The sequence below is a fragment of the Neovison vison genome, chromosome 7 (assembly GCF_020171115.1).
Source record: "Neovison vison isolate M4711 chromosome 7, ASM_NN_V1, whole genome shotgun sequence".
In the NCBI taxonomy this organism is placed as follows: Eukaryota; Metazoa; Chordata; class Mammalia; order Carnivora; family Mustelidae; genus Neogale; species Neogale vison.
The window spans coordinates 42,453,100-42,465,369 of NC_058097.1; the positions used below are offsets into that span (position 1 = coordinate 42,453,100).

General features: G+C 50.4%; 1 protein-coding gene across 2 annotated transcripts; it reads left to right on the plus strand.

The window, feature by feature from the left end:
* Positions 1-8,002: 8,002 nt before the first annotated feature.
* ZBTB32 (zinc finger and BTB domain containing 32) lies at positions 8,003-11,395 on the plus strand. Of its 2 annotated transcripts, none has more exons than XM_044260459.1 (6): positions 8,003-8,021; positions 9,104-10,068; positions 10,328-10,401; positions 10,514-10,582; positions 10,707-10,868; positions 11,049-11,395. In XM_044260459.1, exons 2-6 carry the CDS (start codon positions 9,203-9,205, stop codon positions 11,324-11,326), a joined length of 1,449 nt encoding a protein of 482 aa, XP_044116394.1. In that variant the 5' UTR covers positions 8,003-8,021; positions 9,104-9,202; the 3' UTR covers positions 11,327-11,395. The 2 variants fall into 2 exon arrangements, with proteins under 2 accessions (XP_044116394.1, XP_044116395.1); XM_044260460.1 differs by having other exon boundaries at positions 8,011-8,021; positions 9,171-10,068.
* Positions 11,396-12,270: the final 875 nt, after the last annotated feature.

Below are 12,270 nucleotides of genomic sequence, written 5' to 3' on the forward strand. Positions count from 1 at the left end.
CCCATAAAAATGACTCAAATTGTAACATATATGATTAGAGCCTCTCAGTGAGAAGTCCCCCCGCCACGTGCCAAACTTCTGAGGCTGTGAAAAACACGCAACCACATTAAGGGCCAACATTGGGACCAGATGAACTCATTGTTCATAGACAAGAGGTTGGCTGGGTGAGAGGACTCCTCACCTGATCCAATCCAGATCTACCAGACAGTTACTTCCTAGAGGCAACGTGGTTCAGGGGGGTAATCTCTTGGGTCTGATAGACCTGGGTCTGAATTCTAGCTCTGATTTCTCCTCAGTACCTCAGTTTCTTCATCTGCCAAATGGGAAGAGACTACTGTTAAGACTGATTAAGAATATGAGTTTAATTCAGAAGGTTATGTGATATTCATTCTACTCCTTGCTTAGCCACAGACCAGCTCTGTGGGATGAGATGAGTGTCTTCAGCTCTGTGAGCCTTGGTTGTCTGCTCCACTGGTGTTGTCACCATTCCTAACCCTGAAGTGGCTATGAGGATTTCCCAGGACCACATGTGCCGCACTCTGCACCCTGTAGCAGTATATACCAAGAGTTAGGAGTTTAGGCTCTGGAGTCAGGCTGCAACAGGCCTTGTTCAAATTCCAGCTCTGACAATTACCCCTGGTGAGGTCTCAGGGAAATCAATTTCTTCTCCCAACCTCAATTCATTTATCTGTGAAGTGAGAATAATATCAATAAATGTCCAATAGAGCTTGTTATAAGAGTTCCATACATGTAAAGCACTTAAAACTGGCTTGGTTCAGTGTAAGTGGCAAAGATATTAGGAGGACAATTTTTAAAATATCCTTTCCTAGAATGCAAATGCTTTTGCTCCAAAGTTTGAAGACTTGAAAACATGCACGTAGTGAAGCCTTCAGGATCAGATTCAAGTCCAAACCCAAAACCAAAAACCAAACCAAACCAAACAAACAAAAACCCAAACAAACAAAACCAAAATATCCACCTTCATTTGTAGTTGAGGAGAAACCTGGGCCACGTGATGACATCAAGCTCCACCCCACATCTACAAGATCAACCCTACTTATCCACAGTGTAGCTCGAATGCCGGACTCTCACCAGAATAACGTCAGAAACCCAGCAACACCCATGCTCGCCCTGCGACGTGAGCCAAGTGAGACTCTGAAGTTAACCAGCAGAGTAATCAGCTCCCTCGCAGGGTTATTTAGCAGACGTCGATGAGATGACGCACACAACGCGGCACCCGGAAATGGTTCAGCGATCAGGGGCTGTTGTTACTATTGCTACAGCACCTGTCTTCTCCAGCTTTTTTAGGGGGTTACTCCCACCTGCCACTCGCCTTAGTCGGTCTCCGTCCTGACTTCTGGCAGCAGCTACTATCCCAGCCCCTCCTCAGGAGGGTCCTCCTGCGCCCTTCCTTCGTCCCCAGCTCCTCAGCTAGCTGCGGGGAGGTGGGCGCCAGACAACACTCCACCAAGCACAGGCACTGAAATCCAACTGCCGCCTGAAACCGTTGGACTGGGCTCCCGCCTCCTGGTCCTCTAATCAATCAAAATAAAAGAAGCAAGCCCCTAGACCAATCAGAAGTGGAAGCGGTCGAGCAATGCCCGCCTCCTTAAAGCGCCCTAGCTCCTCATTGGATGTGTCCGAGCGCGGACGCAAAGCTAAGCCACTTAGAAGAGAGTGGGGCCAGCCAATCAGCAGTACAACCGCAGCCAAGCTGGTGGGACGGGAGAGGCAGTATCAGCTCACAGACTCGCGCGGTGCGAGCTCGCCGCCTGTCAGCGCCAAAACCCTGCATGGACAGAAAGCCAGCTGGCTAAGCTCTTAGCCCTGGCCAATTAATTGCGGGGCAGAGCATGGGTCATTCTCTCTGCGGTGTGGTATGTGTGTGTGAGAAGGGAGACGGCTAGTACGTGAAGTGCGTAGTTAACCATGGCTCAGGCAAGGAGCATTTGAAGCGCGATCATCTAGACCAATCACAGGTCAAGGCAGTACCCCTTCTAATGCTTTCCTTGTCCCCCCCTTACTTCCGGTGAGGCATGGTGCGTTCTGCAACCAATCAGTGGTGGGCAGGGCAAGAGGCGGGAAAGGGAAGCTGCCCACAGGCACCTGAAGCCTGGCAGGCCCTTGAGGGCCTCCCAACTATCAGAGACACACACTTCATAGACTGTCAGGAGTTGAGAGAGACGTGAAAAGCTTTGCAACGAGGGCTAAGCAGGGTGGCAAGACAGAAGCAGGAAGCGGTGGTATCCCGAGCCCTTGCAGAGGAAGCTTCCAAGACTGTTGAGGCGAAGGAGGTTCAGGGCCCAGTGCTTTCACAGAGAGGGTGACACAGCCACTCAGCAGGGGAGGGGGCCAGCTGGAGGGTAACGGCTCAGCGTTAGAGACCTGACCCAAGTCCACAGACCAATCAGGCTCCACCGCCCTGCCACACCTCAGAGTCAGCGGGGTGGGTGGGAGCTCCGCAGCCAATCAGGGGTGGGCGCGAGGCGGGGGCGAGCAAGTGGAGCTATCCTAGGTGCCTCCTAGAATGTTGAGCATGCTCAGCAGGATGCGGCCAGCGCTGCAGCCAATCAGCGTCCGCCTCGGAATCCAGGCGCGACAAGCAAGCTGTGCACGCGCCCAGGCCTCGAGCTCCTGGCCTCGTGACACTCGCCACTTCCTAACGGCCACTCGAGCTTGTGCCGCCCTCAGTGTATGTGAGACTGTGGGAAGAGGAACAGGGTCCAAGTGGGTGAGTGCCGTGGTTTTTCTTAACACTTTTTAAGGCTTGGGACTGGTCCAGGCCAACCTGGGGTATGAGGGCTTGAGTGGTTGCTGTGAGGGTTAAGGGCTTTAGTCCGTGGGGACTCCCTTTGCCCTGGTGAGGCTGGCAATGGGACCTCCCGGGCACCTTTGGAGGCCAGGCCAACATGTCCTGAGTTGGTCCATGGTCCCTGAGGCTAACTTGACTTGGAAGTCGTATTTGGGGGGCTGTTGGGAGGCCCTTGGAGTTCTGCATGGCGTCACTGGCCCTGAGGTATGGCCTCTGAACTGTGGGACGTTGTCTGAGGACTCTGGACTGAGTCTGAATCTGGTGACCGGAACGAGAGGCCTGGCGACTCTCCAGAGGTTACTGGGAGTCACTGGGTCAAAGATAAAACTTGTGTGTACTTGAGAGGTTTTCTGGGGTCTTAGGATCCAGCTTGGGCTGAGAGTGAGAGTTGCCAAGGTTGAAAGCCCAATGGGAAGTTGTCAATGGCCATTGTATCCAGGCTGTGCTAAGAACATGTGGCTGCAAGGCTTTTGGGAGGGGCTGCTGGACTCCAGGTTGAGGCACAGATTTTCCAGTATTGGGTCCATGTTAGACAGCCTGACCAAGAGGTTAGACCCAAGGTCTTCAGGAGGTTCTTGAGGAGGGAGTTTCTGAATCTCAGAGGTTGTTTGCCCTCCATGGAATATTACTGCTGTGTGACTCTAGAAAAAAACAGGATTGGTTCATGTTAGGCCTTTGGGTCCACTCTCTCCCAAACTCTGATCATTCCGAAAAGGTATCAGGCAGTGAGAATAGGGCCAGATGCATAGGGAAGATGGATGTTCTATTGGAGCACAGGAAAAGGTGTGTGAGATATCCTGCTCCTTAAGAAATCACCCAGATTGTCTTTACAGAAAATTTTTCATTCTTATAGGACAGGGTGTTGATATCTAATTTCACTCGGCTGTTCAAATTATACATGGTATTAGAGCTTTCAGAGTGCTTTCATGTACACCCAGAGTTCTTAAACCTTGGATGGGACAAGGGAGTGGTCTATGAGTAGATTTCAAGGGTTTTTGAGCTCTTGGAAATCATAAGAAAAACTGTATGCATGTTGTTTGGAGGGGAGCATGCAAAGCAGCCGCAAGGATAAACAAGGAGTATTTAACCTGTCCAGGGACTGGCTTCAGCCTGTGAATCCCTTATCATTCACATATACAATGGTATGAGTATCTATAATTTTCTGATGTAAAGAGTTGATTCGGTGGCTTAAAATTTTTAAAAGGATGGTAATCCCCTTAACCTATGACATTAAGAACCACTGGAATTAAGCAGGTTCCTGTATTACCTGTGGGGCCTAGGCCAGACTAGAAATGAAGATTCCCCTTTTCTTCCCACACCTGGTGTTGGCACACATTTCAAGACATATTAGTCTGCATGTCTGAGCTCAGTATACCTGCACTTCACACAAAACCAAGGCCTGGAGTGTGTACATAGGTCATACAGTTCATCCTCCTGAGTATAGACCTGGGGTTAAGGGCTGTGTAGGTCCTGGAAATGGGCCATTTAGGAGAGGAAGTCCAGGGTTCTAAGCTCCCAAAGCACAGCCTAAAACTGGGGGACACTTGTTCCAGGGGGGCCTCTCCTAGATGCCCTTGGATCCTTGGCCCAAGGTGGGGGGACACAGCCAGAGGGGGTCAGAGTAGGTTTAATGCAATACTGGCATTCAGTACTGGTCTTGAAAACAGCCCCACAGAGCAAACTGAGGATCTCAGAAGAGTTAGCCCCATATTAGGGCTGGAGAAAAAGGCCACCTACAGAGAAGATGCAGTGGAACCTAAACATTTTTTTTTAAACTTCTAGTCTAGTTCTTTTTCCACTTGATCCACAAAAGATATGTTAGGATAAGGTCTCTATGACCTAGGTACAGTTCACATGGCTATGATTACACTGGTTCTTGAGTTATATGAAACATAGATTTAAGGGAAGAAAGAAACTAATTTACTCCGCGTTATCTCTTCTCTGGTATGTGTTGGATGTACTTAACTAGAAAGAGTGGGCATTTGAAAGTTTATGTAAGATTTGGATAATTGGCCTTCATCTGCATAAAATACTGTGGGGGAATTTAACCACCTTAATTTGAAGAAAGAGATGTGTTCCTGGAAAAAGGGAAAGTTCATATAATTTTTCTAAATTGAACCTTGTTTAACTTGGCTTTGGAATACTTAGTATTTAAAATAAGTGCGATAAAGGGAAAATATTTTTCATAAAACAAATAATCATGTCTCCAATTGGCCAATTCTGATGGTTTAGTTTTAATTATATTTAAAGAGAATCCATACTTGTATTCCTGTGTTGATATTTTTATATCAAGCCGGGCTGTACCTACAGGGGCATATGAAGGAGCATGCCTATCATTTCTATTGAAGGTCATGACTATCAATTAGAATTTATTATTGAATTAGAATTAGAATTTATTATTGAAGGTCATGCCTATCAACTAGAATTTTAGAATAGCAGACTTTAAACTTTATTTAATAATATAAGTATTGGGACTGAGAGGCAAAAACCATACCTTTTTCTCCCCACATATGTCTCACCTAATCTCTCCTACCCACTCTACCCTATCCCAGGATGCAGGTTTGTGTCCTCAGAACCAATGGTTTCCTGGGTCCACCCCAGGAGACAACTGCAGGGGATTCCTACAGAGTCAGCCTGGGAAGTAGAAGGTGGACAAGGTTTTTGAGATTGTGATGGGAGACTTTTTAAGAATAGAGTTATCACTTTCCCTACCCTTCCAAGTCAAAGTACTATTTGCTCGTGCTTCTGCTGTCACTGCTCAATGCAAGATGGTTTGGGCTGTGTAGTCAAGAACATAGGGAGAGAGAAAGGCCTAGAGTGGCACCAGCCTGAGGGCTGAGGCTAGAGGTCCCTGAAGGTACCTCTAAGGGGTGGTCTTTAAAAGGATATCCTTAAGTGGGGTAGACACCAGGTAGGAGGCAAAATGGGGTTTCCCATTCTTGGGGGCTTTTGTTCACTGAATGGGGAGTCCCCTTGCCCTTCTCCTCCCTATTAGGTTTCCTGAAAGCCTGCTGACACTCCCTGTCAACTATACTTGGCTTATAGAGGATGCTGCCCTTTGAGCACAATCTCTAACATTCTTGATCATCAATGAGCAAATCCTACCAGTGAGGGAGCTGAGTCACAGGCTCCCTACATGAAGTAGGGCTGCGAGGCAAGGCCACTGGGTGATGCTCTAATCTTCCAGACCCCTGTACCTTTTCTTCTGCACTTGGGGTTTCTCTCTCATGGTTTTCCCCACTTATTCCATATCTCCAGGACTGTATTACTGTGTTGAAGAATGTTTTTCTCAATGTACACCTACATATCAGGAATTGGTGCTTTTATATGTCCAGGCCAAGTGTCTTTTATATGGGTGTTTAATGAGTCCCTGGGTGTGGTGGTATGAGGAGTTAGAAAGCTCAGAAATGGAAAATATTTAACATTCAGAGTAGCACATGAATACAACCTGTCCATTTGCATTTTCCCTTTCGCTCTGAGTCATCTTCCCCTCTCCCCCCACCCTATGATTGCCCCTCCACCAGCCCCACCCACTGGCACACCCTGTTTGATCTAGGAAGGGTTAACATCTGCGTATACCCAAGCTAGAATGAGAGGTAGATGGGGAAGGCATGTTAGGTCTGGAGGGAGAAAGCAGAAGGCTGTCTGAACATTTCGGGGTCCTGGAGTCAAAGGGAGAAACAGGAGTTCAGGGACATAATATTTGGGTCTAGGAGGGGACTAGGATCTAAGGGAGAAAAAGCCTAGGGTGAACCAGACTTTGTCAGGTCACCAGAGCAGCCTACCAATGCCTAATTTGTTTATCTTCCAGTTACTTATTGGGCATATATGATATACCAGGCAAATATCACAAATGATTTCTCTATGTTTGTTGAATGAATAAAAAAGCCACAGGATGAGGGATAACAGAATAATAAAAAACAGAAAAAGAAATTTGAGTCTCTCAGACCTCATCCTTTCCCCAGATTAACGAGTACTAAAGTGTGAAAACAGGGGAAATCTCCTGACAGCTTGACCCTTTTGACAGGAAGTGAAAGAAACCCCAGAGTTCTGATTTCAGAGAAATGTCATTTGTCATCAACCCAAGAAAAGGGAGTTTTCTCTTCGAAGACCACCGCGGGCCCTTCCTGGGGTTGCCCCCTTCATAAGTTGATGGGAGAATCTGAGTCACTTGTACATTCAGTCCCCAGTGGTGGCCCAGATGACAGGGGTCATTTCCACAGAGCAGTCAGGCTTCCTAGTACTAAAAGTCAGGGAGAGGAAGGACAAGGCATGCTTTTGGCCCTCCTTCACTCTCTCCTTGGAATCCTGATGTTTCAGTCCTTTTTACTTCTGAAGTAGTAGAAACAGCTTCTAGCTGCTAGAGCTGACAGTTCTCAGAACTAATCCTATTTGAACGATGCTATTGTACTGACAAACCACTTTCACATTCATCATGTCACTTCATCTTCACCCTCACCTCCAAATGAGATAAGCAAAGGTTATCCCTATTTCATGGATGAGGTAACTGAGGCTCAGAGAGGTAACTTGCCTAACGTGACTCAATTAGTAAACAGCAGAGATGAGACTCGAATGTGGGTCTAATTATTCCAAGGTTCTTGCTGCGAGATGAACTTTTTAAAAAAAGATTTTTATTTATTTATTTGAGAGAGCAGGCAGAGAGTGCAAGACAGCACATGAGAAGGGGAGGGGGCAGAGGGAGAGGGAAAAGCAGACTCCTGGTTGAGCATGGAGCTTGACGCATCGTGGAGCTCTATCTCAGGACCCTGAGATGACGATCTGAGCTGAAGGTGGACGCTTAACTGGCTGAGCCACCCAGGCACCCCTTGATTTTTATTCTTTTAAAGTAATCTCTACACCCAGCATGGGATCGAACCTACAACCCCAAGATCAAGAGTTGCATGCTCTACAAACAAAGCCAGGCACCCCTTCACATGAACTTCTTTGACTCTAGAAGTTCACAAATGAAATAAGGAGACAAGGGAGGAAGAATGTCTTGAATCTGGAAGTAGAGGAGGTGGTCTTTCTTAGAGGGGTAAAGCAGAGCCAGGGGTATAAAGCCACACCCCCTTGGGGGGACTGTAGCAGACTGATACTTGGGACACCCAATGGAAGACTGTGAGGTCAGGGGCGGGGCTAGCTCCAGGGGGGCCCCAGGAGCCCCAACAGCAGTTCAGAGCATGCGGTGTCCAGGAGGAAGCTACAACTGGTGAGTGGTTGCTTCTCCCCAGCTGAGACTTTCCTCCTACACCCTGCTTTTTGTCCCCTTCCTACCAACCTGTAGCCTTCTCCCTGAGGTGTCTAAGTAGTAATCCTCCCCACAAGGGTCCTTATTCATGGTGACTCCACACTAAGGAATATGCCTACCAGGCACTGAGACACTTAGATCTGTCTCTTAGTATCTGGGTTCCCAGTTCTCTTCTTAAAAGCCAGTGTGGTAGTTTTGATATGTGATGAATTTCTGCCTCATTGGATCTTTCTATTCGTTGCTTTGGACTTATAAAAAACAAAATTAAACCATCTCCTTATCCTAAAATCTGGAAAGAAAATAGCCTCCCCCTATACAGATCCCATTTTCCTTTCTCATGCTTCTTCAGGGGTCAAAACTTTCTCCAAAATCTCTCTCCATCCTTGATCAGAACCTTCTCTTCTGTGGCTTCTGCTCTCTCAACCCACTGGATGGGACTCTCTTCTCTGTCCTTCTCTGAGGACATGTTCTAGAAGTTTCAGCCGTAGGGGGATAATCAATTGATGCTGCCTTGCAGCAATGACCTCAGTCTTACTGTCCTTTCTGCCTCTCAAGACTACTCAGCTCCATGAGATGGGGTGAAGGTGGGGTTGGGGGGTCACACTAGCTTTCAAAACTCTCCCATGAAGCTGTGTCTTGCTCCATCCCTAACTGCCAGGGCTGACTGGGTCTTACCGTGATTTCTTTGTCTGGAAAGAAGAAAGCCTGGCCTGCTCCAAGGTGTTTCCTTGTAGAAGGGCTTAGAGTAGCAGAAGTATCGGCATCTGCTCTTTTTTAAGTAGAGACTGCCAACTGGCAGGGCCCATATATACTAGCCTTAAACCCACTATTTGATATAGTCACTAACTGCCTGGTCCTTACTCTGTAAGTCCTGAATATGGTCTAATTTCTATTCTCCTGCCAACCCCCTCCTCACCCCTACCCTGTGGTCCATTATGATTCTGGATAAGCTCAGGTCCTCTCTTGGGTTAGTTTATTTGTTCCATTCAGGGCACAAAGAGCTCTGAACCAGCAACTCACTCTTTCTCCCCTCACCTCCACAGGCTTGAGAATATGCTGTTCCTCTCTCCTCTTTCCACCATGGACCCCACACTGTGGCCTTTCTTTCAGGTCCTCTGAGACTGGTACCCAGGCAAGGCACAATGCCCCTGTTCCCGACGACAAGACTGCTTAGCCCCTATGGCTCTGATCGGCTGGTACGGCTAGCAGCCAGGCTCCGGCCAGCACTGTGTGATACCTTGATCACTGTGGGAAGCCAAGAATTCCCTGCCCACAGCCTGGTCTTGGCAGGTGTGAGCCAGCAGCTGGGCCGCAGGGGCCACTGGGCTCTGATGAAAGGCATCAGCCCATCCACCTTTGCCCAGCTTCTGTACTTTGTTTATGGGGAGAGTGTAGAACTGCAGCCTGGGGAACTGGGACCCCTTGAGGAAGCGGCCAGAGCCTTGGGGGTGCAGTCTCTGGAAGAGGCATGCAAGAAGGCTCGACAGGACAGGGCTAGAGAACTGGGTCCAGGGCTCAAGGAACATCAGGAGGAGCCAGAGAAACCCACAAAGGACTCTGAGAGAGGACTGGAGGGACATGGAGAGCAGAGACCAGAGACATTTGTTAGAGCTGGTTGGAGAGAACAAGAGGCACTGCATGAGCAAAGGCCACCAAAAGACAGCTCTGAGAGAGCAGAGGCAATGAAGGAAGGTGCGGGGAAGCAGAGGAGATCAAAGGAAAAACTTAAGCAATCGCCTAATGGGAAGGAAGACGGGATTATGTGGGTGACAGAGAGTCCAGGGGGCTCTGAGGAAGGTCTGCGGGAGTTCTCTTGCCCCCTTCCCCCACCAGGTTCCCTCCAAACAAGCGTCATTCCTAGGCCCTGGTGGGCTGAGGCCCCTTGGTTGGGGGAGGGCCAGCCCGCCCTGTGGAGCATCCTGCTGTTGCCACCCAGATATGGCACTCCCCTCTCCCATAGCACCCCCATCACTGGAGCCTGGCAGGAGGTCTGGCCTCAGGACCAGAGGTGAGTAAAGAGCCTAATGGAAGACCTCCCTGGCTGGGAGGGAGTGGCTCAGGATAGGCAGCAGTGATGGGTAGAAAGGCACCACATCTCTTATCTGTACTGTACATTTCCTGAGCTGGTGATAGGACAAGAAGCTTCCACCACAGGGGAATTCAAAGCCCAGTCCCTAAGGAGGACTCATGACATCTCCCTCACCAGGAAGGACCTGGCCAGGATCCCAGGTTTTGCCAAGGCTAACTCTTCCCCACCCCATCCCCAGGATCCCATTGTCCCTGAACCCTGAGAAAGGTCTCTGGAACCAGAACCAGTTGGCCAACTCCAGTCATGCCGCAGGTAAGCCCTGAAGTACCTTGTACAAATGCTGTAACATGGTCTCTCTCTCCTTAGGCTGGGACTCCAGGAGTCCAGCCTGAGGAGAGCACCTCCTTCACTCTGCTCCTTCCAGGTTTCCTCCCCCAGGGCCCCACAAAGCTCAGCCCTGGGGAGATGAAAGAGTCTGATCAGAGGCACACAGGTGAGTAGGGTGAGGGCGATTTTGCCTCAGCCCCACTGTAGCTCCCAAAGTCTTTTCTGGGAGTACCAGTGGTCCAGCTCTGGGATTTCCAGCCCTGCTTCCTTTGCCTTCTCTAACCCCACAGGTGCACTTGCAACCTGTGTGGGTCATGTGAGTAGAGCAGGCCCAGCTCACCAACAACCTCCCCCACCCCCACCTGCTCGGTCTCGGCCCTATTCTTGTTCTGTCTGTGGAAAAAGGTTCTCACTCAAGCATCAGATGGAGACGCACTACCGAGTCCACACAGGTATGGGCTCCCCACCCAGTGCAATTATCTGCTCCCTTCCAAACTCTGATCCGTCTGCTCCTGAGTCCTCTGTGTGCTTGACTCCCAACACAGTTCCTTTGCTCAATCGCCCAGATCAACCCCTACACCAGCCTTCACCCACTTCTTTCCTTTACCGGCCTCCCCCTCCACCTGCCCTAGGAGAGAAGCCCTTCTCCTGTAGCCTCTGCCCCCAGCGCTCCCGGGACTTCTCAGCCATGACCAAGCACCTGCGGACGCATGGGGCCGCACCATACCGCTGCCCTCTGTGCCAGGCCGGCTGCCCCAGCCTGGCCTCCATGCAGGCGCACATGCGCGGCCACTCGCCCAGCCAGCTCCCACCTGGATGGACCATTCGCTCCACCTTCCTCTACTCCTCTTCTTCGAGGCCGTCCCGGGCCTCGACCTCTCCCTGTAGGTCCCCTTCCTCAACCACCTGATGGTGTTGGTAGCTTCTTTGGCTTCAGCTGACAATACAATTAAAGAATGAAAGACGGGCCGACGGGCTGGCTAGGTTTCTGACCCAGCACCACAGCTACTGGCAGCCTAGAACATCCGGCTCCAAGAAGGGCCACAGAAAAGGCGCTGCAAGCCTTCTTCCAGATGACCGCGGGCCCCAGAAAGCTGGGCCAGCGAGCCCGTGTGGGGTGCGGGCAGTGAAGTTTGCACGAGTGAAAATTGTGCGGGGACTAGCGATTCCATCATCAAAATAAAGAGTTTCCTGTGCCCTCCTTTCAGGACCAGAAGCGGAGTCCAGACTTTAGTCTGTGAGCTGGGGAGAGGGAAGGAAGGGCAGCCTTGCCCCTTGTCCTGTGGCGGCCCCTGCTGGCGGTGCTTCCACTGTTCAGCGCGGGGGGCCACCTTCATCTCCGGTTGTCCCTGTTCTCCCCCAGAGGTAGCGGCCCGCGAGGGCCACGAAGTCCAGGCTGACTTAGCAGGAAGCCCTGTTGGCGGAGGCTGTGAGAAACCACGTTATTAGCCCCTTTCACAGCAAACAACGGTGCGCAGAATATGAGTCTGGGACCCCCCAGCCCAGGGCTCCAGGAACGCGTGCTCCACCCTCGTCCTTTCCTTGAGCTTTCTGCCACCCTCCTCCTCTCCTTAAGCACAAGGACCGCAAAGCTGCGGCCTCTCGAGCATTCCCTCCATGCTGTGCAGAACGGCAGCCGGGTGGTGCCTCCAACTGAGACTAATCCTCTGCCGCGGCCCTTCCCCACCCCACGCCTCCTGCAGTCGCGAACTTCATTTCCCAGTGTCTCTGGGATTCCCAGGATCCGAAGCCCACAGCACCCTGGGAGTGGTAGTTCATGCGTACCCTCGTCTCGAAAGGAACAATGGGAAGAGTTTGGGGCAAGAACCACACCTCCCGGCAGCCCCGGAGATG

Bases quoted from the DNA above. Each gene is read 5' to 3' on its own strand.
- ZBTB32 (XM_044260459.1), top strand. From the start codon at position 9,203: ATGCCCCTGTTCCCGACGACAAGACTGCTTAGCCCCTATGGCTCTGAT. The intron at 10,402-10,513 runs GTAAGCCCTGAA...TGCTCCTTCCAG, and splicing joins CAACTCCAGTCATGCCGCAG to GTTTCCTCCCCCAGGGCCCC. The intron at 10,583-10,706 runs GTGAGTAGGGTG...CTAACCCCACAG, and splicing joins GTCTGATCAGAGGCACACAG to GTGCACTTGCAACCTGTGTG.